The sequence below is a fragment of the Pteropus medius genome, unplaced genomic scaffold (assembly GCF_902729225.1).
Source record: "Pteropus medius unplaced genomic scaffold, Ma_sr-lr_union100, whole genome shotgun sequence".
Classification (NCBI taxonomy): domain Eukaryota; kingdom Metazoa; phylum Chordata; class Mammalia; order Chiroptera; family Pteropodidae; genus Pteropus; species Pteropus medius.
This window is the reverse complement of record NW_024340699.1, coordinates 441,146-467,456: the sequence shown is the minus strand read 5'-3', so window position 1 is coordinate 467,456 and position 26,311 is coordinate 441,146. Positions and strand designations below refer to the sequence as shown.

Below are 26,311 nucleotides of genomic sequence, written 5' to 3'. Positions count from 1 at the left end.
CCACGCCCGCTCCGCCTGCCTGGCCTGCCGCTTCACCCTTTCTGGGGAAAGAAAGGGCAAGTCATCAAGTCATGGAAAGGGAGTGCAAGGGCAAGAGGTGATTCTTGGCGTTGGGAAAGATGTCAGGTCCTTGTATTCTAGAAGCTCTTTGTCTCTTGACTTCATGATGCTAGATTTGGGGTTTGGGTAAGAAGGCACATGTTAAAGTGACTGTTCAGTTATGTGGTGACAGGAGTGTGGCTGTGGAAAGGGGCTCAGCAAAGGTGAGCGAGCGACCCGAGTTCCTGATCCGCAGGTTGTGCTTCCTCTCTGCCCTCAACACACGTGCACGCATGCGCCCCTGCTCCGCAGCTGTGTAGGCAGCTTGTTCGGGGAATTTCGAATTTGGTTGCAACACTGGTTTGTAGCAATTTAGGAAGGAAGAAAATGGGCCATGAAACAGTGACTCGGCTTCTAGGAAAGAGATAGTCAGACCTACCTTCCCCGTGGCCTGTTGGTGTTTGCAGATGACTTTCACAGATGACCTCGTAGGGGAGGGAAAAAATAATTCTTCTACCTAAGTAAGTTCTTGGCTGGGAACCCTGTAACAAAAGACAGATTAACAAGAGAAAAAACAGGTAACTCACTTAGAATTCAGACTTCTACAGCATCTTCAACAAAGAACAATACTTGTGGAGAAATCACAGGACAAATGAAAGAGCTGTTAGGCCTCTAGTGTGATAAAATGCAGGTAAATATATGGGAAATTAAAGGTTAGTTAGTAAAGTTTGTTGTACAGATTCCTTCCCCAGGCGGATAGGGTCTAAAGTTGTCTCTGGCGATTAACTTTTGTCCTTCTCGGAAGAAGGGGAGGAGGGATGCCTTTGAAAATTTATGTCCTGCTTTTAGGCAAATAACGGGAGAGCAAGAAGCTTTTCCTGTAGTAACTCCTTCTTCTCAGTTGTCTTCAGATCAGAATGATCCTTATGCTAAAGTGGTATATTTAGGATGGCATATTCTGCCACCCTTCAGCCTCCTCTAATCTTCGCGATGGAAGATACAGGTGCCGGATGGAGGGCAGGAAAACCGTGCTTGCCTCATTCACATCCCTAGCACAGTGCTTGGCACATGATTGGCCTCAATAAATACTTATGGAATGAGTGAGTGGGCTTGAAAATGTAAAGCCTTAGGCTCAGAAGAGGTATGCAGCTTGCTCCAAGGACCCGGAGCAAATCCGTGGTGAATTCTTGCCCGGAGAAACTTGGTCTTCCTGATGCCATGTGCCCTGCAGTTTGTACTGTATTATGCTGCTTAATAAGTAATTATCGATGAGATTTCATGAGCATCCTTCCTCTCTGCCCTCTGGGAGTATCTGGATGGCCTGGCTCTTGGATCATCTACCACTGACATTTAGCTTACTTTAGTTTATTTAGACTGATGGGTTTAGAAGCAAGATATAATTGCCTGATGTTGCATGAGTTGTTTTTGCTCTTTTTCAAATTCTTCATGTGCAAAAGTGAAGTGAGGGGAAACATTGGACGAAGAGGATGGCATGTAAAGATTCTCTCATTGCAGTGGACTGCAGTTTATGCACTAACCCTATCCCACCCCCTGCCTCCCAAATCTTCTTGGAAAGAATATGGAGCAACACATAGAACGAGGAGAAAACTGATGGATTAGGGCTCAGAAAAGACAGGATGTAGGAATTCATAGACAGTCTCTCGTCTGGTGCCACCACTGGGGTGACTCAGCTCCAGCCATTTTCACCAAGTGTCACTCATCTTGAAATTCAGCTAGATGAGACCCGATTGTCCTGGCTTGTCATGACAATCAGCATTCAGAGAGAGGGGAACGTCTCCCTAAATGCAGAGTGGGGCACTGTTATCCCGAGAAGGCGGCAGGGATGCTGGAGGCCAGGACAGCAGATATCCACGATGAATTAGGACGGCATTCCAAGTTCTAACCCTTTTGACTTGCGCTTTAGTCATGATTTGTGCTTTAGGATGTAAAGAAACATTGGACAAGATTTATCAGAGTTACTGGGATGTTTAATCAGAGCCTAAAAGGAACCAGTCACTCACATTTAGGGCGGATTGGTTTGTGGTCTTCACTGCCTGCTCTTTGTTTGTTTGCTTTTTTTATGAGATGGTCCACCTATTCCCTTCTTTCTAAGCATATTCTCGAAGGCCCTGTGATCTTAAAGGTTCATTTTTTTTTCACTTCCTCTGTGTCTTATCCACAAAATTTGTCTCTACAGTTTGGCCAGTTACCTTTTGCATTGGCTCTTCCCTTCGGGTTAATCTGATAAAAAAGCATTGTGATTATTCACCAAAAACTGGTTGCTAGGGAGGCTGCTATCAGGTAGTGTTTTTACTTTTTTGTCTTTCTCAGAAATAGTAAAGATAGTACCCCCATTTCCTTTAACTGTCCAGTTCTAATAAATACCCATAATGGGCTATTCGAGACACCGCAAAAAAATATCTGTAAACTCTTCTTGGGTGAGCCATTTTGAAGGCCCTGTAAGTCCCTGCCAGTTAAGCTCCCTGATCCCAAGAATCTGCCCTGTTTGCACAGAGTGGTTGCTCATCTTCATGTGGAGGCAGCCAAGAGAGAGGCATGAAGAGGATTAAATAAAGACCCTGCTCACCAAAGGAGTAAACAGTGTTTATCTAAACATCCTTTGGTATTTAACATAAAAGCAAAACACAGGACCAGGAGCTGGTCGGAAGGGTGCTGGGTCTGGTGGAGGATTGGGGGAAGATGTAATGGGAAATGATTGGTGAAAAGGAATGTTGACATAATGCATTGTTTAGAAATTTCCTTAATAGAAGGTTAAAAAAAAAAAACCATGCCCAGTAGCTTTGGCTTTTAGCCAGGCTTGTGGATGGCGCCATCTTGCTTTACAGCGTTGCTTCTGGAGCTGGTTCTCGGGTAGCATAGATGCTTGCTGAAGTGAGTCCTCGGGGTAGGAAGAGATCTCTGCTCTTTACATGAGGAGCAGCCTTTAAAGTTCCCCCGTTCCATGGCCTTTCTGTTCCCTCAAAAAGGAATGCCTCTGCCTGTGGGCCCCTGGACGTGTCAGTCCCTTATTTGGCCATGGCTTCGGAGTGTTGGTTTGTTTCCATTCCTTTGGAGTCAGAGGTGGAATGAGCACTGGTTGGGAAATCTTGATTCTGAAACAGCTCTAGCCGTCTCCTCTCCCTTTTCTTTCTCTTTCTTTGAAAACAAAAGAATACTTACCGAATTTGTTATGTTACTGTCCTAAATATCGGCAGGCATTGTCCATCACATTAGAGCAGCAGTCTCTGCTTTTGAAAACGCCTTCCCAGCGCCTGCCTGTCCTGGCTTCACCATTTCCATTTGATAGGGAAATAGCTGAGTAGCATGTGATTTGCACAGTATCACCCAACTTGCTAAAAAGTATGAATATTAAAATTTCCAAGCATACTCTAAAGGAGAGAGTCTAGATTAGGATCCCTCAGAAAGCCGTTATGTTTATTTAATAATTATCAAGATTTACCACATGTGCATATAACTAGTTTTGGAGAAAATGATACCAATGATATTTGTAAAACACAAACACTTTATATTTTACAAAGAGTTCTTTTACATTCGTTCATTTTATTTAAACAAGTATTCATAATCAGGCACTCTGCTAACATTTTACAGCAACCCTATTAGGTAGATTCTATCATTTCTCCCATTTTATAAATGAGAAAACTGAAGCACAGAGGTTAACCAGCTTTCCTAAACTCACAGAACTTATAAGCATCAGAGCTAGTATTTGAATGTGTTTTCTCATTTGATCCTCTCAACGGTGCTGTGAGATAGTAGTATTACTCCCAGCAGTCCAGGAAATGGATGGCTCAAGTAAGACACTGCTCATACAAATGCTTTCGTCAGGTTTATTCATCTAATCAGTAAGGGAACGAGCAAGATTATAAAACTGGTTTAAAAATTGGACAAGGGACATATGTATGTATTTTTTAATAGTGGAAAAAGGAATGTTGAGATAAGATCTCTTGATGACCTACACTCTGGTCATTAATATCCAAGAGACAATAAAGCTATATAGCTTTTGGAGTTATCTCCTCTACTGGATGGAAATCATTTGCATCTCCATTGTCTCTTACTAGGTTTTCATAAGTTAACATCTAGTTTTACAAGATTGTACAAGAGCTGCCTTAATTAATTGAATATAGCCTTTTGAAGCTACATTTCCTCCCACGGAGTCCAAAGAACCTGAGACTGGCCTCTCAGAGCCGACAACCTGGTAAGTGCCCTTGGGTGACACTGAAAGGGACCTCGGTCATCTTTTGACTCATTTCCAACATTTGAAAGGACAGTCATCTGGAGAGTATGCAGCTGATACTCAAACCAAAGTTTTCTGAGCCGTAGACTTTCCCTCTATGTTGTACTGGTATCATTTTTAGGCTTTGGAAGGCTAGGAATGGGAAAAAGAATTTATTATGTTAAAATTGATCCAATGAAACAGAAGAATTCTCTGAGCCTAAAAACATATCACCTGGAAAAACTATCAAAACACAGATTTCTGAGTTCTTCTCTAGAAAATATAATTGCTCAGTGAGTCTGGGATGGGGCCTGGGATTTTAGATTTTCTTCACAGCATTTCTGGTGTCGTACAGTTACTGGGCTAAGTCCCTGATGATAGCATTAGGAACATGAGCAAGAAACAGAAGAGGCTTAGGTTAACAGCAACACAAGCAGGCAGGGAAGCTAAGAGGGACCAGCAAGGCTGCACCTCCCAAGCATCACCAGGATATAAGTGCCCAGATACTCTTGACAGAGCTAGATGGGCCAAAAGCTGGGCGAAGGAAGTGCCAATGAGAATAGCCACTGCCATGAGCAATGTTTGCTTCTGCTGCGCATGTCTGCATAGGTTGTTTTTCAAGGTAGTTTAGAAATTATTAGCATTTTATCTTCACTGGTTTGCTTATCTGAAGCAGCTGGAAGGAGGGTTGATCTCAGAGATGTTTTGCAAATTTGTTTTAGTCCTGTTGCTCCTCTCTCTGCAGAAGAAGTTTTAGAGATGCATTTGAAATGTGGCTGATGGTAAATAGTCCTTAAAGGGATGGTTCTGGGTTTGGAGGGCCCGAGCCTTAGGAAAGGTGGGTCAGGGCTCTTTCAGACTGCAATGTGCTTTTGGGTCTGGCTTCATGTACAATAGGTTCTAGGCTGCCACAGGCAATTCTGTTGTCCTTCCCCAGAGAGTGACTGTATGTTTTATGTCCGGTATTTGGGGGGCAGCTTATTTTCCTAAGCAGGATTCAAAAGCAGAGGTTTTGCTCAAGGGCTGTGGGGTCTGGGCAACCAGGTTTTACCCAAAGTGAACACTCCAGTGCTGGCTGCTATTAGCTCCGGGCTGCCGATGCTGCCTGCCTGCAGGCTTGGGGTCCTGGAGGCACAGGCCGGACTGGGCTACGGAAGGCAGAGGGTACACAGAAACTGCTTTTCCATCAAAGCCAGCAGAAGGGGGCGGGGTGGGGAATCTTGGATAGTCCTTTTCTCTTCCTGGACGCACATCACTCACAACTCGTTTCCTGAAAATCCTGACACACTCCAGTGGTGAGAGACGGCTTCCTGCCGATCCACTGAGCCAGCCCTTGTCAGGGAGGAGAAGAGAGCAGATGTGGTCCGAAAAGGGGCAATGAGCTGGGCTGCTCACTGGCCCTGTGGCCCCTCTGTGAGCGGACGGCAGTGTCTTTGGTCCTGAGAGCAGTGCCAGGGCACCACTTGGGCACAGATGGGCCTAGCTTGGGGCAGTGGGGAGCATTTGAAAGCAGTGTTTTGTCCATCAGTAAAATTGCACAGATGGTGGTGATGAAACATGACGCTTCCTTTTGCTTCTAGAAGGAAGAACTTTCCTGGACAACATTTGTAGCTCCATTTGGGAAGGGTTCTTATTTCAAAAAAAACCAGCCCTGAGCTTCTTACATGTCCATCCTCTTTTTCCTGCCCCGCGCTTTGCTTATACCTGTTGCTCTTCTCTGCACGTGGTCACCATCTAAGAGCCGAGTCTCCTTTTCGTGACATCACATATGCCCTCAAAGCCGCTATCATCACCATCAAATTGTGTTTTGTGCTACTGGTTCCTGGCAGGGCTTTAGTTTTATCTTTCCACCTTCTAAGAGAGAAAGAGCAGGAACACCAGACCTGGTTTTGAAACCCGGCTCTGACCTTGCACCATGACAGCTTGGACAAGTTACAGGTCTGAGTTCCTAGTGTTGTCAGTCACAAAATGGGGAGAGGATTAGTACCTTCCTCATAGGTATGCCATGAAGGTGAAATAATTTAACACTTAAATACATGTGAGCTATTTTGATTGCCACTTGTCTGGATGTCCCGAGCTCAGAAAGATCCCGGATGTGGCGGGGGCAGGAAGGTGTGGGGGCTGGGTAGTGTAGACACTTTGATATTTCTGAAGTTTATCTGCCTGAAAAACACGTTGAGGTCTTGTGGTCGAGGGCGGTGGTTCGGATCAGAGAGTCACTGGGAGAGTTATCAGCAGGTAGTTAGGCCCAACCCCAGAGTTTCTGTCTGCCTCAGTACATCTGGGGTGGGGCCTGACAATCTACATTTTTAACTAGTTCCTAGGCAGTGCTGATGCTGCTCATCCCAAAAGGGCACTTAGGCAGAAGAAGAAGCATGTTGTTCCTTGTAGATTCTTAAGACGGAATGAAGGCCAGTGGGTGCTGGTTACAGAGAGGTAGTTCTGGTTCAGTGTGAGAACTTTCTTTAGCTACTAGAAGTGGTCAGATGTGGAGTGGGTGGTCTCAGGAGCTCTCTGTCACTGGAGATGTCCAGTGCTGAATGGCCATTTGGCAGATTCCTATACAACAAGGTCGAAGGTTCATTCACCCATTCATTTATTTTTTCATCCATCCATTTATTCACCAAATAAACGTGTACCACCTGTTTGGTAGGGCCTAGATGCTGGGGAGAAGCCTTTAACAGGCAGCCATGCCCCCGGCTCTTAGGGAGCCCACAGTTTAATGAGTTTGGCTATGATTCCTAAGGTCTCTTTTAACGCTGAGGCTCTGAGAGTCCTGTGGCGATGGGGACAGATCCTCAGAGGAAGAAGCTGCAGAAAGATGCTTACCCTTCTGAGGACGAGTGGCTGAGGACTAACAAGAATGTGGACACCTGTGAGGTTTAGTGTGGATTGTCTTTCTTTGGAACACCTTTATGTCACTGAATGAATGATCTTTTGCCCCCTAAGACTCAGAAGAGGCTGAGAAAGTATTTATCAGGAGCACATTTTCTGTGGGAAAATTCACATCCCGTTTGCACTCAGATGGCCCATTAAATGCTGAACCCCTGACTGGCCATCCATTATGCAGTCTGTGAAAGCAGACCCAGGAAATGGGCCTGCAGGAATGAGCTAATTGCTTTTTCACCTCTCTCAAGTGATATGCTAGACAGTTAATGGCCGAGGAGATTTAGATGGAAATAGGTAAACCCCATCAGTTTTTTCTGAGTTCTTCTATCATAATCTCCATTGAAAGCAATAATGATAATCACTAACCTTTAACCTTCCACTCTGTAACTTCCTGGTGTTAAGCCCTTTTCATGCATTTTGTCGTTTTACGCTTATGACAGCCTTATCGAGAAAGTATAATATCCTTGTTTTTGCAGAAGAGGAAACAAATATTCAGAGAGGTAAAGTAACTTGCTTGTGGCCATAGAGACAGTCAATGTCAGAGCTGGAATGGAAACAGTCTTTTGGACTCCAGACCATGTTCTAAGCTCTTAGTTTGCTGAACGACTCATTCATTTACTCATTCCTTCATTCGATAATTAGTTATCCTGGTTTGTAGTTGTGAGCAAAACACTTGGCCTCTGTCCTCATGGGGCTTACATTTTCTGTCTCTCAGACAAATGGGCGACTCCTCCCGTAGATCCTTGGCTGCTAGTTAGATGCTTAAGAGAAAGGAAAAGGGTGGGGAGACAGAACCTGGCAAGTTAGCTACTGACCCAAAGTTTCCATGTAATGAGAGTTTCTCTACACAGGCTGGGTTTGGGGCTTTGCTTTGTTTTTACATCTCCCTGTCGAGTTTCTTTTCTTCGTGTCCAAGGCTGGATGTTGAAAGACTTGCGTTGGTTCAAGAGACAGTTCTTGTGGCATTTGCCTTCTGACTGCACTCTGGGGGTAGAGAAGAATCTGAGAGTCAGGAGTCCTAGAATTTAGAGCTGGAAATGACCCTGGAGACTCTCTTCAACGACCTTGTCTGGCTGGGAAATGCCATCTCTTCCAAAGCCAGGGTGGTCCCTGCAGATTCCTTTGGCTTCCTGTGCCGACCTCAGCCTATATTTTCTTCTTTTTAAAAACAGTTTCAAGTTAGGTTTTTAGTTTTCAAAATAAATTACATGATAATTGTTTTTTTAAAAATCAACCAATTTTCAGAAACATGCAACTTACGTTGTGAACATCTGCAGTCTCCTGCGATAACCGAACACTAACAATGAGCGTTTGCTTCTCTTGTTGTTTTCAGTGCATACGCTATTCTACGCTGTGATTAGTTTTTCATTAAAAGGGATTTTAAAAATGCATTCTTTCCTAAAATTTATTTTTTATCTAACTCAATTTTAGACATTCTTTCCATAATCGTATATATAGACCCACTTAATTCTTTTTATTGTTAGACTCCAATTTCTCTTCCATTAGAAACCCTTTTGACCCCAGACCACGACTTTCTATAGATGCGTTCTGCTTTTAATGTGGCTCTTTTATTTTTTATTTACTTTTAGAGAAATTCAAGAAACTTTGTTTGGTGTCGCCTTGCCTTTGGTGAGGGATTCTTAACCTCAGCTTCAAGGAGTCTATGGCAAGAGAGGAAACCAATGTTCAATTTTGGGGGCGGGAAAAACGGGACTTTATTGGAAGGTTAACACACAGAACTACCAGGTCTTAGGAAATCTGAACCGCTAGGTCTCAGAAATGACAGGCCACGGCAGCTCCTGGAATCCGTGCAACAGGAACAAAGCAACAGATGATTGCTCCCATCTTATCTGTTCAGGTCTTGCAACATTACGCCATTGACTTAGCTTGGATGGTGGGCCACCCTTAGCCAGGGCTAGCTAGACAAGACACTGATTGACAATCTCACCAAAACATGCAACAGGGGAGAGGTATTCCCTTAAGGAAAAATTGCTGTGCTGGTACTAAAAGCTGGTGGAGGCAGTGCTGGAAAAGTCAATCCAGTTACACAATAGGGCCCATAGACCCTGGGGATTTTGAGTGTGCGTTTGCATGTGTATGTTCCCAAGGCCCGGCAAAAGTGAGGTCCACTGCTTTAGTTCTGTTGACTCTGTCTGGTGTGTCTGACCTAGATGATGATCCCCATGAATGTAAAATCCACAACAAACTCCCTCCCGGTTTCCTTTTTGTTCCTTAGGCCTTTATGGCTTCCTCAGCCCGAAGTGGTTCTGACAGCTTCAGTTAGAATGGCCTGTGGCTGTCTCCAGGAGGGTGGAGTCCATCACTTCAGGACATAAATGTTTGTTGTTACTCTTTGCAGGCACCTTTTTGCTCCAGCTTACACAGAAACCCATTACGCTCCAGGTGGCAGCCCTCAAACCACCACACTGAAGTCTGAGGTAAGTTCAGGTCAACAAATATCTTTCAAGCAGATTCCCGACCCAGTCCCCCACCCCGGGGGAAATGAAGGGATGGTGTGACTCGACGAAGTGGGTCCCTCCTCCGAAGGGGTTGTTTTTCCCAACCAAACACTGAGGGAGCCAGGAGGAGAAGCCAAAAGAAGCAGCCAAACATGAATTTGTCGTTTCCTAAGTGCGTTCTGTCCTTTGCTGGCTAAAATGGTCAAACAAACAATATTGTAAGGTAGTTGCATCTTATTAAAATTGGCATAAATCATCATGAAGCATACATTTTCTTTATGTTAATTACTCACATACTAATTCACACAAGTTTAAGTCAAAAATGATTTACCAGTAATTTTGAAGTCCTCATCAATCAGATGTTTAAATAATTCTTTTTTCATAGGGGTGTGTAAGTTTTTGTAGTCTGCCTTTTTAATGTGATTTTAGGTTATGAAGGTTTTTTAAATTTTGCTTGTATTTTCTTATTGGGAATTTTCCCCCTCAAAGTTGTTTTTGAGTACAAATGTTTACACAAAGATTTATCATTTAAAAATGATCTTTCAGATGGATACATTTTAGTTTGCTTCACTACACCTCACTGGTGAACATTAAAGGTAGTGAATCATGCATATTTCTTGGTTTGCTAGCTTTTCCTACCAGGGGACCCATTAGACGCGGTAGGCTCAGGGCAGTGGTTCTCAGCCAGGAGTGATTTTGTTATAAGTCATTTCTTTTACTTAAACTTTTGTCAGTATGTGAATAACTAACATGAAGCAAAGAAAACATATTTCACGATGATTTATACCAATTTAATCAGATGCAATTACCGTAAACTATTCTACTTGTTTGACAGTTTTAGCCAGCAAAGGAGGAGACAAGTGGCAATGTCTGGAGACATCTTTAACTGCCATGACTGAGAAGTGGATGCTACTGGCACCTAGTGGGTAGAGACCAGGGATGCTGCCAAAAGTCCTGCACAGGACAATCCCCGCACATAGAATAATCCAGCACCAAATGTCACTAATGCCTGAGCGGAGACACTCTGGATTGCCGTGACCCTTCTCGGATGCTGGGCTGATGAGATGGCCTGAAGGAGAAGGAAGAATGGACTCCAGCGGAAGCAGCGATGATCTTTCGCCTTTGAGGCAGGACACGATAGCCTTTCGTGGCCTGTAGATGGGAGAGGCGTGGCGTGAGCACAGCAGGACAGGCTCCTCTGCCTCAGTGCTCCTCCCGCAGCTTCCTGTGGAACCTGAGATGCCCATGGCCCATTCTTTAAAACATCCGTGCCAGAGTGTGAATGTCTAGGAGATAGTGACAGCTACTGTTGATCATTACCAACTCAGATTACTGTATTAGATTACCCTTGAAAAGAGGAAAAGAGACATGGGACAGTTACGTTTTGATACGTCTGAGTGGTCCAGAGCACATACTAGCTAGGTAGCTGAGGGGCTACATTGGATTACTGATATGAAGATCAGTGTTGCCTTCTTCATCAAGACTTTCTTGGATGGGAAAGGAGTCGGCAGTGTGGGCGGTGCCCTCAGCAGGCATGTTGGCTCTGTTTTTTCATCTCTGGGGAAGCTGTCCAGCTGTGGTGTGTCCACACACCTTCTTCAGCGCCCCGTGGGGAGAGGACAGGTGTGCCTCGAAAGCCCTAGCCCTTACTACCTCACAAAGTACTACCTCCTCCAAGTTTGGCTCCTGCATTTGTATACCCACAGCTGAAGAATGGGTCTCAGTGCAGAAGTCTGCTGTGAGCTCATGCTTCCTGCTGTGAAAGCCCCCTGGGGGTGGCCGCCTCAGGCCCAGAAGCTGGGAAGGAATGCAATGACTTCATGACTTCATTCACTTGTTCTTTGTGCTCTCAGAATTAAGCAGAGATATTGTAGAGGCCTTTCAGAAACGGAGGAATGGGAGAGGACTTCCCCTCACTCCCACAATGCCCCTCCTTCCGGAAGGTCTTTTGACTGCAGCATATCCTAGCTGAAGTATGGTGCCACTCATTGTTTTTCTTACATCTCCGGCTAATGAAGAGCAGAGCAGAGCCCCCACCCAGCCCCATGGGGCTCCTATGGGCTTTCTTATATTTGGGAGTTGAAGACTCAAAGAGAACAGGGAATGAAGTAAACCACTTAGCTGCCTTTGACCCAAATGTTGAGGACCACACTCTAATACCAAACTTGGCCTGGGGCAACAGGAGGTCTGGGAACCTTATCAGGCTTGTCCCCTAATCTAGATCTGGTCACAGGGAAGGGGTGGAGAGGGGATGGGCCTGTAAATGTGTTCCAATAGAAGGAGTTACAGAGTTTGGGGTCTGAAGCCAGGGTTTTAGTCTTGGCTTTAACTAGCTATTTGACCTTACACAACCCTTTTGACTACACTAGTGTTGAATTTCTTCCTCTGAAAATTGGATATGCTAAGGGTTGACTCTCAGGGCTATGGAAGGGTAAAATGAATCACTGATTTTATGGGAATTTGTAAACATCTCTTCCAACGCCACATTTTACAGATGAGGAAATTGAGAGAAGAGAAAAAGTAACATGCTTCAGTTCAGATAACCAGCAAGTGGCCAGGCTTAGACTGGAACTCAGGTCCCCATTGGTGCCAGAAGATAACACAGTTTTGACAAATTAATTCCTATGCGCTTTGCTGGGTGCTTTTGCTCGGAGAGGTGGAGCATAGAGGCTGAAGTCAGGCCTCTGGGGTTTGAGTCTCCACTTTCGTTCTGCGTGGCCTTGTGAATCATGATAAAACCTCTCCAACCTTTAGTTTCCCTTTTTAAAAAATGCGAATAATAATATCTACTTCATAAGGCTGTGGTCTTAATTAAAGGGGAAAAAGACCTACGTAAGTTGTTTATCTTGCTGTAAGAGCTGGATAGACGTTCGCCCTTATTGTTACTGACAATGAACGGCAGGTATGAGTATCACATGCCGTGATGCATGTGCAAGGCCTTTGTAAATTTAAGGCATGTTCTAAAGTCCGTTGCAATGCTATTTCAGAGAGCATCCAGGCAGTGAGCACTGTTTGCATCAATCCAAAGATGGGAAGTGATACAAGGAAACTTCACGCCCATCCCTGCTGGCCGAAGGATTATCAGTAGGTGAAAGGGCACCGGTGGTGCAGAGACTGATCCTAAGTTGAGTGTCAGCCTGGCCCGTAAGCTGTGGTCTGGCTGCATGGCTCAGCTGGGCAAGATGTAGGATTGGTGTGGCTAAGGCTGAAGATTCAGCCCCTGGTGGGCTTCCAGCTCCCTGAAGGCCACGTTCTGCCTTTGACCAAGGAGAATGTAGTGCTGATCACTAATGTTTGTTGCCAGCTGCTCTGGGTCGGGTACCCTGCACTAGCTCCTTGATGTATGGTGCTCTCGCAACCACCCCCGAGGTAGAGACTGAAGAGAGAGGTTGTGGAACTGTTAATGTAGCTGGTAGGTGTGAGAGAGTGCGTTTAACTTTGGCCTGGCCATGCCAAAATGCTTGAATCTGGGCTGTACTGGTGCCTAGAGCTGGGCAGGAGGTGGAGCCAGACAGTGTAGACGAATGGGTTAGGGGTCTCCTGGGTCACATTCCTGCCTTCTGGGGACCAAGGAACATCTACGAGCAAGTATGGTCCTGCTGATGGATCACTTGGACTGTTACGTAGGCGAATGCCAGAAATTTCTGGTTGGCCTTGCTCAGGGCTAGGGTGTGGGGGAGTAGGGAAGAGAAAGCTCCATGTCTGCAACCGCATGGCTTGTATCTTTCTTAAGAGCTTTTCATAATCTGGCTTTGCCTTTGGGTTTCGTCTTCTCTCTCTTGACCACTTGAGAAGGAGCGTGTAGGGATGTGGCCCTTGTTATCACCCTTCGCTGTGCCCGGGACAGTCCTGGTTTGCGCCCGTTGTCTGGTTTTGCACGTCAGCGCTCAGCAATGTCCTGGTTTGCCTCCTGAGTGCTCTGGTTACCCTACTTAGAACATGCTCTGCTGGCACTTCCAACTTTTATTTCAAGCCACTCTTCATGGTTTGTAATTACATCTTTTTAATTAAGATTGGCTCTCACCAGACCATAGGTCCCACGAAGGCTGGAGCCGTGTCTGTCTGCTCACTGTTGAGTCTCCAGGGCCCAGCCGGAGGCCTGGCACAGAGCGGTGCTCTGCAGCTGTTTGTGGTCACGAAGGAATCCATCAGGCTGGGAAGACCAGATGGGCCTGAGACACATTGACTAGAGAACAGCATCCGACCTCTGTGCAGCCATGGATGCAGGTGCCAAATTCAGTCAGAGCCAGGCACTCAGGGATTCAGGGAGGTGCGGAAGAGCTGGGGAGTGGGGGCTATTCATTTCTTAGGGCTGCTGTAATGAAGTACCATGAACTTAGAGATTTAAAACAACAGAATCTCTAGGGAAGAATCCTTCCTTGCCTCTTCCTAGCTTCTGATGGCCCCTGGCTTGTAGCTTCATCACTCTAATCTCTGCCTCTGTTACCACCTGGCCTTCTTCTCTGTGTGTGTCGTCTGTGTCCTCTCCTCTTCTTAGAAGGACACCAGTCCAATACGACTTCATCTTAATTACATCTGCAAAGACCCTATTCCAGATAAGATCACATTCTGAGGGTCTGGGTAAATATGAATTTTGGGAGAACACTATTTACCCCTCTATGGGGATCACAGAGGTGATTCTCATGGGAGCGGCTGGCTCTTCAGAAGCGGACGTTTGCTGTGGCCAGCATGGCGCCATGCAGAAAGCTCTGAACTAGCTCTGGCGTCCCGGTTCTCCAACCAGCAGGGGGACCTTCGGCAAATTTCTTTGCTTCCCTAAGCCTCAGTCTCTTCATCTGTTCTGTGACGATGAGGACATCTGCCCTGTCCCACCTCCCAGGACTATTATGAGGATCAAATGAAATGGAAACTTGAAAAACTCTTTGCAGGTTGTGAGGTTATGCTAGATATCAAATCATCCGTGACCTGCACGAGACATTAACATTGCCGTGCTTATGAGTGTTCTCTGGTCTAACCACCCATTTCTCCTTGCTAGGATCACTGCTTTTACCACGGGATGGTGAGGAAGGCAGAACAGTCCAGTGTCACACTCAGCACTTGCCGAGGAATGAGGTAAGAGGCCCTGACAGTGCTAGGGCCACCTGGCACTCTCCCTAGGAATGGGATTTTCAGGACAAGCAGGGCAGGCCTTGGGCAGGCACCTGGAGAGTGTAAGCAAGCCAGCTCTGAGAAAGGCTGGGCTTGGGAGGGACGGCGAAATCCTAGATAATCCATAAATTCACTGGATGAGCTTTCCTTTTCCTGAGGAACTTAAAGTTTTAGTGTTATTCAGGTATGGTGAAGCCAACAGAGCAGGAGACAACTGCCATTGAAAAGACAGTTTATTATACTCAAGATCCCAAGAGGTGGGGGCATGCCATGTAGGAGGCGGGGACACGCAGGGAGCACAGGGGTCAGTCAGGAGGCAGAGGGGCGGGGGGGGGGGGCATGTGGCGAGAGTCTTTATTGTGTTTCTGCAGGAAGGAACAGGTGAGGCTCAGGATTGATTAGCTTGAATAATTTCAGTGGGATCTGGGGCATAGAGGCTGTCCTTAGTGTCTGGTACCTGGCCCGGGGTGAACAGGACAGGGGAAGAGTGGTCCAGAGCGTGGAAGCCACATTTGAAAGGGGTGGTCACCGGAGAGCTGTTTACCGTCTCTAGGAAGTGGCTAACCTTGGGGGAGGAGGGGCAATGCCCCAGATGTCATAGTGTCAGAACACAGAAAAAAAAGACATGGTTCATACACTTGAAACTGATGAGTCTGAGCATTTATTCCCACTCCTCCTTTGCTCTTCTCTGGTAGAAGTACCTATATATAGGTGGTGAAAAAGGAAAGGGTAGGTAATGAACAGATAGGGAGGGAAGAGAAAGGAAAAGCAAGGATAGTTTTCGAGATAAAAATATTAACTGAAAAGTTCCAACTAGGTGGCATATTTGAAAAATCCCCAGGTGATTCGTGTGCACATTATAGTTTGTACTTGAGAATATGAATTATATTTCAAGTATCTGTTTTTCTCCTCCAGCCTGCCTGAGCGCTTTGCATGTAGTAGGATCTTTACATGTATGTTGAAGTAATGAATATAATTTATTTAGACTCTTCCCACACTCTCCTCCTTTTGGAGAAGAGATCTGAAAAAACCTGTGTTTGAATTGCTTATACCAATTGTTTAGGTTTTAATTACCTAGGTTTTAATGTGGTACCTATACCCAATGTGTTGACAAACTGGCTCTACGAAAAAAAGAAAAAGGAAAAGAAAGCCCTGATTTGCGGCATCTGCCAATACGCTCGCAAAAATACTCCCACCGTGACCAATGTAAAGCTGTCAACACGATGTTACTGACCGCAGAATGGGGACGCCGCACACACGGCTGGCTCTCACGAGCCCGCGGGAGGCGTTTCCGCTGTGCGCCCTTCCTCTCGGTCAACTGATTCATTCAACGATTGTTTCTTTCAGTCAACAGATTAATTTTGGTGCCTACTCTGTGCCCATAGCCTACACAGGTGGAAGAAAGACAGGCATTGCAAAGTTCTTTTCTGAGCCCTCAGTTTCCTCTGTGAAACGGACATCGATGATAGGCACGGCAGGGAATGTGATGTGCTGTGTTAACTCTGCAGCACTCTACAGGCATATGGGATTGTTACCGTCTCACACCGCTTTGTAACAGTGAAACCATGCTCAGACTTACCCAGGCTCACATGCAAATGCAAGGCCTCTCATGCTGTAGATCCTACGTGTTTGTTTATAAATTGGGCCACGTCTCCCCTGTAAGTCTTCGTGGTGAGTCACCGGAGGGAATTAGACAGGAAACAAGCTTGGCTGGGAGGCCATAACCGTGGCCCCAAATCCCCTGCTCAAGTGACCTGGTTGAGCCAAGCCAACTGGCCTCCTGGTGGTGTTTACAGGTCCAGCCACCACCACCTGCAGTCTGCAAGTAAACAAAGGTCTGTCCCAAAGAGGAGGACAGGGAATGTGCAGGTGTGACTTGCTTCTCTCTGCCTCTTCCTCTGTCCCCTTGGTCTGGAGCAGTGGGAACTTGGCTTGGCCTTGGTAAATGATTCCCACAGCCGTGCTGACAGGGGGAAACCGGGTGAGCCACCCATGTGTTTCTGTTTTGCATGCTTCCCTCCGGTGGGGTCCACCCGCCTTACTTTCCCAGCCGTCTCACTACACACTCTAAGAAACCAAGGGTGTCTGTGGGCCTGACTGATTTAAGAGCCGAAGACTCATGCCAGATGGCTCCATTCAGACTCTGGAGAAGGAGCAGCTGCAGCAGCAGCAGCCTTCAAACACTCAAGTCTCTCCCCAGGCTCATAAAGCGATGCCGCAATGGAAAATCTCAGTGATTACGCTTCTCTCCCGGAAACATGAGAATGTGATTGGGGAAAATAGGTAGGACTTACACCAAGCGGGGTCTTCAGGCCGATGGTACAGATACAGAGGAATTCAGCTGAGCTTCTAGGCTGTGGCTGGGCCCCCTCTTCTCTCCAAAGCAAGTCTTTAGGCTACTTTAAATCAATAAATACTACGTGATCATAGTAAAAAAAAAAAAAAATTTAAGTAGTGCAGGAGTGTACAATGAAAGATTTCTTTCTCACTCCCAAATTCCTGAATCCCCCTTCCTCAGGGGCAGCCATTGTTAACCAGTCTTTTTTAGAAATATTCCTGGCAAAAAAGAACATAGATATGTAATACGATGTTTTGTAATCTTATTTGGGCCACTGACCCCTTTGAGAATTGAGTGGCAAATATGGATATTTATAAACTACACTGATAAAAATATGTGGCACACCATTTCGTTAGGGATTTGGTGAGTCCATACCCCCCACACCTGTCTCCAGTGAAGGACTCATCCCCCAAATGTCTGCACGATTTCTTGCATTCACAAATGCTTTGCAAACTAACACGAAATAGAAATGTAAGGAGTGAAGATCATTTGTGAAGAAATCTAGATGGCACTGGACTGAAGTGCCCTTGACTGAATCTGTGGAGTCTGTGAGACACTGTGTGTGTGTATGTCTGTCTGTGTCTGTGTCTGTGTCTGTGTGCCTGTGTGTCTGTCCCTAGCTCACTATCTGTCAGCAGGAGAGGTACTGATTGCAGTAAAAACATTTTTTTAAAAGCCTGATCGGTCAGTTTATGTTTAAAGAAAATGCTTGTTAAAAATTCTCATTACATAACTAACTGTGTGTTAAACATTCAAATAGTACAGGAGTGTAAAACTAAAAGAAGTGGAAATTCTTTATCCGGTCCTACCTTTTCGACCAGTCCCATTCCCCATCTATAATCACTGTTGGGGTATACATAGTTGAAATACATAATTGCGTGTATATGTGATTTTTAAATATCTAAATGAGATTACCCTATACATACCATTCTGTTTTTTTTTTTCATTTTATTTTATTTTTTACTATTTAACATTCTGTCTTTGACACATATAGCTCTACCTCATTCTTTGAATGGCTGCATAATTTCTTACTTTCTAATGTCAGACAAGTTTAATTACATAGTAAGTCTGTCAAAGACACACAGTAGATCATCTGTAGTGATCTGTTTGATGCATCGCTGTTATATTATAGCAGATCTGTCCTCAAAATTCTGAGGCCTACACTCACTGTGGTTATTCCTTACCTCTGTTCCCTGGATTTAAATTCTGTGAGAGAATCGGAAACTGAGAATGAATGCAAGAGTATGCATATGAATGTTTTGCCCCTTTGCCAAGGAGTGGCCTGGCCCCTTTCCCCTTTGAATAGCTGGCCTTCCCTCCGCAGAACAGATGATAAATGCTACTACCTCTGTCGGGCACAGAGTAGGCCCTCACAGGACAGTACCATTAAGTTGCGACAGATGTAGATTCTGGGATCGGAGAATTCTCGGCTCAAAACCTCACAGGTTGCTTTAGTTCTCTAGCATCAGTGTTCTCACCTGGAAAGTGGGAACTGTGGTCGTAATAACGTCTCTGGTGGATTTACGTTAGGCGACGAGCACAACCTCTTGGGAGCAAGGATCTTTATTTCTTCGTCACGCTGTATCCCCAGTGCCTGTGTTGAATGGCTACAGAATAAAATGCCTTGTATCCTGCTCAATATATGATATGTGCTCGAAGACTGCTGTTTTTAAATACTCCTTTGATTGTTAGTAAATATTGCCTGTCGCTTCTGTCAATGATCATGGCAACCCCGCGAGATGGGCGGCGTTAACGAGTGACTTACCACAAAGCTAATAGAAGAGCCAGAATTCGAATCCAGATGTGTCTCACCCCCTGAGCCCGTGCTCTCCACTTGTGCCTTCCCAACCCTACCCAGATGGAGCACATCACCTGAACGCCTTCCTTCCTCGCTTCTGTGCTGCCTTTGAAAGTCCCCGAAACTCTTTCTCACTTGGATGCAAATTGGGGTTGAGGGGTATCAGGGTGAGTACGTCTGGGGCAGCTCTAGCTGTAGGATATGCCCCCTCGGGCTCTGAGTGGATAAATTCCCAGCAGCAGTCTTGCCTAGTTCCTCGAAGCATGCATGTGTACGCGCCCTGCGGTCACTCCGGGGTTAAACTGGAATCGCCTGTCGCCTGCCAGGGTTCCTCTGTACAGTTTCATTTGTGTCAAACTGTTAACAGTGAGGAATGGGATCGAGACGGCCTAGAGAATAGCATGTGAGGTCCCAGCCACCCAGCCTTCTGTGCCCCCCTCCCATGCCCCTGGTGTAGCTCTGTCAGTGCTTTATATTTAGCAAATTAGACTAACTGAGGCTGCTAGAAGGATAAGTGGCTGGTGGGTGCTAGCAGGACTTGGGGGAAGACCTTAGGAACTAGATTCTCAGAAATCCCCACTTTCAAAGCTGGAGTTCGCAGTAAAGTGCTGAGACTTGTGCCAGCCTCCCTCCCTCCCCTAGCAGTCTGGGAGGATTGTAGCTTTGAGTTACCAGGGGCTACAGTGGGGGGAGGAGGGGAACAGCCACAGAATCTTACTGCTGGGAGGACCTTCAGTGTCCTTTGAGCCTGTGTTTCTCAGATTGTAATCTGCCCACTCCCTGAAACAGAATTGCTTGGGGCTTTCTGAAAAGGTGGGTTCCAGGCCACAGTTCCTGAATGTGGCCGGGAGGGAATTACTGTGGGACCTGCTAAGGGTGCTGATGCTCAGACCTGCAGAATCCGAGTCTTTTACATCTGTATTTTTAATGCACTCTGTAGAATATTCTAATAGATGGCTCTGGGGGCTCTAACCCTAGAGATCTCTGACCCACAGGGTGAGAACTCACTGATGGAGGCAGGCAGCATAGAGGTTAAGGGTATGGGTCCAGAGTCTACCAGACTTTAAATCATGAGAGCTTGTTGTTTAATCTCTTTGGGCCTCAGTTTCCTCATCTATAAAATGGGACTCATGATGGGGCCTTATAGAATTGACGTGAGAATGAAATAAGAACCATGGTGTCTTACTTCAGCCAGGCCAGTTGGGTAGTGGCCTGTCACACCCCAGAGAAGAGTTGCTGTCGTCAGTCACTTGTAGCCATCTGTAAACGGGATATCTTTCTGACCCATTCTATGGGACTGCTGTGACAGAGGGCAGTGTGAGGTCATGGGTAAGGTTGTGGGACTTGGAACCAGACTGCGTAGGTCCTTACCAACTTTGTGACTTTGAGTCAGTTAATCAGCCTTGCTGAGTCTTAGTTTTCTCGTTTGTACAATGGGTATATTTGTAAGGATCATGGAAGCTGGTGTGGATAGTAAAATGCTCAGCACAGTGTCAGGTTCATAGCAAAGGCTCAGTGATTTGTAACCACCATGATTATTGTTACTCACCACGCACATCCTTTGGCATGCTCTCTGTCCTGTTTGGCACAGAGGCTTATTCAAGTGATACTCAATCAGCTACACTGGAACTTTCCCCAGTCCCTACATGGAACTTCTCACTCACTGGGTATTATCTCCACAGCTACAACCTGGTGCACACAAAACCGTCAGCTGTTTTGTGGTCCAGCCCTCTGTGTTTCCCATGTTTATAGCCATTGGGGGAAACTGAGGTGACGGAAAGGGCCTTGGTCAGCCGAGATGAGGAGATAGTTTGGGAACAGGATGCCCGCAGAAGGTCCACCCTCTGCCCTTTCCTGTCTGGATTCAGGAGCGGATGTCATCCTTGCCCTTTGCCCCATTTCCACTCCAGCTGTTTGGGGACCACCTTGGGTGTCCTGCCCAGGGGCCGCTGCAGGATTGCTGCGTCAGCCTGGGCGAGGCAGCCGGGAAGTCGGCAGGCTCCCCGGCACTGGAATGAGGTCAGCCAGGAGTGGATTCCAGGAAGGGCTACTGCTGATCAAAACCTGGCACTGTGTCCCCTGCGAGCATCACAGGCTCCTTCTAAAGGGCAAAACTGGAGCAGGGATCCTGAGAGGTTGGGAGTGGGGTGAAAGCCAAGACAGCTAAAGAGAGACGTCTTTTCAATTTGAAGTGGCAAAGACTGAATCGGGGATATTTTAGCTTTTGAACTTTCTAGGTGGGTGAGAGCCTGAGGTTTGGAGCACACGAAATGCTGCTGGGACGTCTGTGGCTCCTTTCGAGGCTTCCTCCTCCCCCAGAGCCCTGGGGGCATTCCCGTGTATTCATCTCACTGCATCAGGATGGCAGATACCTGCCACATGGGCCTCTATTCACCTTTCCATCGACTGTTTGCCACGGTGATTGATAATTCTTGCACTATTTCTCACTGAGTCCAGATAAAGCTCTTAGAAACCTCACAGATGCCACATTCCAGGCAGTTGTGTCTAGTTCATCAGTGTTAGGGGTGATGAAACCCTTTTGTCATCTCTGTTATATGCTATATAACACTCTAAACTCCATGAGGACAGGCACTTTGTCTTGTTCACTACTCTATTCTCAGCAACTAGCACAATGCCTGGCACGTAGAAGGAGCGAGCTCAGGAAATATTCGTGGAATGAACGACTGTCTGTCCTCCAGTGGGCTGTGAATTACTCGACAATGGGCATGATGTCTACAGTACATGTAGTACAGAGTAAGGGCTCAGTGAATGAGAGAATACAGTGAACGAACAAGTCTTTTTCTGCTTTCAAAGAGAAAGAGTATTCACACATGCTTGGTTGTGGACGTCGCTTCACCAATGAGCGGCCTTGCTGACGGGGAAGTTGGGGCTAGTTAGGAATGCCATCGGTGATGCCTCCAGTTTTGGTTTCCAGAGATACTTGTCATCCCTTTTAATCATCCCAAGGGTTCTGATAAATTAATAAATTATCATTTATATTTAAACATGGGAAAACTGAGGCTCAGGGTGATTTAAGAAATTGGTTGAAGAGCAGCTGACAGTTTAATGTTGGAGCTAAGACCAGGGCGTGGGTCTCCTCACCCCCGGGCAAGTGTTCTTCCTCTAGTTACCATTCCGTCTTTTTCTGAGTCTATAAAAGTTTCAACCTGCGATTTGCCATTTGCCATGTTTGGGTTTGTGGTATACCACATTTCACATACACGAGCATTTCTCTGGAGAGGATGTCTGATCTTGCATCTCACCGAAGGGTACGTGACCCCACAATAAAGTTAAGAACCAGTGATCAAAACCAGCTGTGACATTTTGCATATGGGGAAACTGAGGCCTGAGCAAGGGACTTTTCCAGGACCAAAATCTTTGACCAAAGATTCTATTTCTTCTATCGACAGAGGACTGATTGTGGTGAACAGCAACCTCAGCTACATCATCGAGCCCCTCCCTGACAGCGAGGGCTACCACCTTATTTACAGATCTGAACATCTCAAGGTGCCCCCTGGGAACTGTGGGTTCAGGCACTCCAAGCCCAGCTCCAGGGACTGGGTCCTTCCGTTTACGAACCTGGCCACGAAACGACCTCGCCGCGTGAGTGTCTCGGTGCGGGAGTCAGCCTCGGGATAGTCTTGTCCCCGTGAGGACCTTTACTTTGCATCCAACAGTAATTCTGAATTAGAGAGAGATGGCTGAGAAGAAGAGAATAGCTTTGATTTTTTTTCTAAGTCATTGTTGAGTGTGAGACACCCTTGTATTCGGTAGAATAACTGCTTTGGGGAGCACACTACTACATTTGAAATCTTCTGAGATGCAAATTTCCGAAACTTCAAAATGTGAGGAAAAAACACATGCCTCCCTTTTTGGAATATGACAAAAGCTTGTGTTTATTTATACCGAAAATAGAGGTATGTGGTTTAAATGTTTTTTGGGAACTGGATTGTTAACGTGTTCCATCACGGTATGTTGGCCTCTGTTCTGCCTGTACTCGCCAGCCCACCCAGCTCACTATTTTTCGAGCCTGGAGGACTGGATCCAAAATCCCAGAGCAGCCTCTGGTGATAACCAAGACGGTGGGTGGAAGGTGTCGTGAGGGTGGTGGCGACCATGGCCGAGACTGTCTCTGGTACCCAAAGACGAAATTGGTGAGGAGGCCCCCGTTTATTAAGGAGCACCGTTGGCAGGTTTTTGTGTGAGGCCAAGTTCACCATTTCTCCAGCTCTGATCTGCTTTCATCTCTTTCTTAGATGAAAAGGGAAGATTTACACTCCATGAAGTATGTGGAGCTTTACCTCGTGGCTGATTACGCAGAGGTAAGGGGGAGGCACTGGGTTTTAGCAGGAAAACTGCTCTCTTGAGAGCTTCCGTTCCAGGCTTCAAACTGCTCTGGGGAAAGGCTGAAGCATTCATCTTTCTCCGGTTTGTCATGTGATTTTGACCTTAAATCTGACCAAGGGCTCTTTTTGTGATTTTAATAGTGTGTGTGGGTGGGGAGGGGAACGAGGAAAAGTCTCTTCTAGCTTGATACATTAATCAGATAGAAAATCACTACAGTTCACGTTACTTGGAGTAACATTTCTTAGGCTGGGTCTGAAGACATTTAGATTTTGGTGCTTATTCTCTAGAGAAAATTTAAAAACATTTATTTTTGCAAAGATAATACATGTATTCTCAATCACCTGATGAAATACAATTTATGATCATGTTGGTGCCACCTGAGAACCTGAAGCTGGGGTCCCCAAGATGTGGTCCCGTGACCAGCAGCATCGGCAACACCTGGGAACTTGGGAGAATGCAGAGCGTTAGTCCGTACCTCAGACCTACTGAATCCTAAACTGTGGGGCTGGGATATAGCAGTTCATGTGCTGACAAGCCCTCTGGATGATTCTGATACACAGTCCAGTTTGAGAACTGCTGACCAGAAGGAGTAGCTGTTTGGCCTTTAATTCCAAATTAGACAGGTTCTTGCAGGCCTTGACTGCTGAGATTTGATGAATATTCATCTCTCTCATTCTTTCATTTATTCATCAACGATATCTTGATTCTCTATTATATGCCAACCACAGTGCTTGGCCCCCAGGAGATGCAGACAGACTTTTTCCCCTGGCATCACAGGGTTTACAATAGCAGCACAAAAACTCTGTAGTTCCAAATGTGAACACTGCTGAGATGGTTCATTGTAAAGGACCAGAGTGCAGATAAGGAGAGACCCAACCTGCTTTTGGAAATTGGGGAAAGCTTCTCTGAGGTAGTGATGTTGAAATTGACACCTGAAGAATGAATGGGTTCGGGCCCCAGCACCCTTATTTGCCTAAATTAGCCACGTTTATCTCTAGTTCTCACTTTATGCAGTGACTCAACCACATAACTTAGCACATCTTCTGGGCATGGGAAGTCATGGTGAGGCGAGCACTCCCCATGCCCCAACTCTGCACTCCCCCTGGGGGCTCCGCTTAGGACAGAACGCCTCATAGTTCTGGTCTATCTCACACCCCATCCAGATGGTTTAGTTACCAGCACCAAAAGGCCTCCCTCTGAGGCCACTCTGTCTAGCCCACAGTCCAAGCACAGATCCTGGAGACGGTGCGGGATGGTGGAGGGAACACTAGACTTCCTTCCAGTCGTAGTGGCAGAGGGAGGTGGCCCTTCAGGGGGAGGTGGCCCTTGAACTGTCTTAAAGGACAAGGAGTTGTGAACTGGGCAGAGAGGTGGAGGTCAAGGGTATTACAGGCTGAGGGAACATCATGTTCTGCTTTGAGAAGAGTTTTGTTTTGTAATTGGTGTCGGTATTGGTTTTCCAGCAGCCTTTCTTTTTTTCCTTTCCAAAGACTGGTGTGTGTGTGTGTGTGTGTGTGTGTGTGTGTGTGTGTGTGTGTGTGTGTATGGGGGGGAGGGGGGTGGGCAAAATCCAAAGCTGATTTAAAACCCAAGGTTCCCGGTCATGGGAGATGGTAACTGATATTGGCCCCTAGTGGAGGTGCTGCTGGGGGCAGCTGAGCTCCTCCAACTCCAGGACTTTTCCCTATTTGACTTTGCATCTAAGATCCTCTAATGCAGTGGTCTTGAACCATTCTTTTTAGCCACAGAATCCTTTGTTCAGATCAAAACTTCTGAGACCCCGATAGTTAAACATAGAAACAGAGCTGCTCTAATGTAAAGGTGGGGTGACCCTTGCCTTCAGCCCAGCACTCTCTCCAGTGGAATCTTGGTGCAGGGTTTTAAAACCCACTGAGAACGGGGTAGGGATTGGGCATCTGCAGTCTTCTAACCTCCAGGGTCACAGCAAACCCTCACAAGGAAAACTGCCCAAGGTACCCCCAGGACTGTGGTGTTGCCTAGAGCCATCTTCCTGTTTCAGAGGAGAGCCCTTTAGCAGCAGGCATTTCCCACAGGCAGGATTCATGCTGCAGCTGCATGGCGGATGGGAATGTGCTCATTTCTCAGGGCCTGGGCTTTGAATGAGTCAGGGGAGGGGTGGGGTGGGGGATATAATAGGCCAGACTGGTTCACAGGCTCACAAATCCAGCCCAGTCACTACCTCTCCCCCATTCCTTCTTCAAGGGGCCTCTCATCCTCTGCAGGCAGAAATGTATTCCTGACAATCTGAGAGGATGGGAAGACAGGCGGGGGAGGGCTGCCTTATCTATGATTCACAACCTGGTGCTGAGAAGGGCCAGGCTCCTCCTTGGTCTCTGAGCAGGAAGAGTAGACATGGATAGCATTGCTGGCTGGAGAGAGGGCTGGAGAGAGGGCGTTGTCAGCAATAAAAAGGTCAAAGCAGCTTCTCACTCCCTGGGCCTCAGTGGGAGTGCCTGGTTGGGTTTCAAATTATTTCCTCTGGTGAAACAGGAAATCCAGGAGAGAGAGAGGAGCAAGATGGGATGCTGGAGGATGGGACAGGACAGATGTAAAAACATGAATGCAAAGAACTTTCATGATACAAACCAAATGTGAGGTAGCTGGGAAAAAGGCCAGGTGATATACCAGGTTTTACTTTCTGTGTCATTCTAGAAAGTATGAGGTTGAGATAGCCCTTTCTTTAGATGAGGGGCCTGCAAGCTATAGCCCATGGAAAAATCTAGCCTACCCCATGATTTTTTAAAGCTTTACTGGAACACATGCGTGCCTATTGCTATGTGTATTTGCAGACAAAGCCAAGGTCTTGTGGTTCTTGTTGTCAGCACCCATTTTGTACCATTCACGTAGCCTCTCATTGCAGTTATTTCTCCATGCCTCTCAGCCCATTTCAATTGTATATTCCTTAAATACAGAATCTTCCACTGTTGTCATTTCTGTTTTAATTGAAGCTCACTAGTATACCAGGATCTCACACTTTGTGTCCTACCTAGTGCCGAGCACAATGTCTTGCACGTAGCAGATATTCACACCATTTTGACTAGTGTTGACTGATCACATGTGGGGAGGCCTCTTGAACTCCC

At 46.3% G+C, this 26,311-nt stretch overlaps 1 protein-coding gene across 1 annotated transcript in view; it reads left to right on the top strand.

Annotated features, from left to right (window-relative positions):
* ADAM19 (ADAM metallopeptidase domain 19) overlaps window positions 1–26,311 on the top strand; it is a 75,203-nt gene that overhangs the window by 20,502 nt on the left and 28,390 nt on the right. Inside the window, exons 4-7 of the mRNA XM_039876543.1 lie at window positions 9,519–9,597; window positions 14,615–14,691; window positions 22,274–22,466; window positions 23,120–23,185. Coding sequence (XP_039732477.1) covers window positions 9,519–9,597; window positions 14,615–14,691; window positions 22,274–22,466; window positions 23,120–23,185 — 415 coding nt within the window. The remainder of the gene's footprint in view (window positions 1–9,518; window positions 9,598–14,614; window positions 14,692–22,273; window positions 22,467–23,119; window positions 23,186–26,311) is intronic.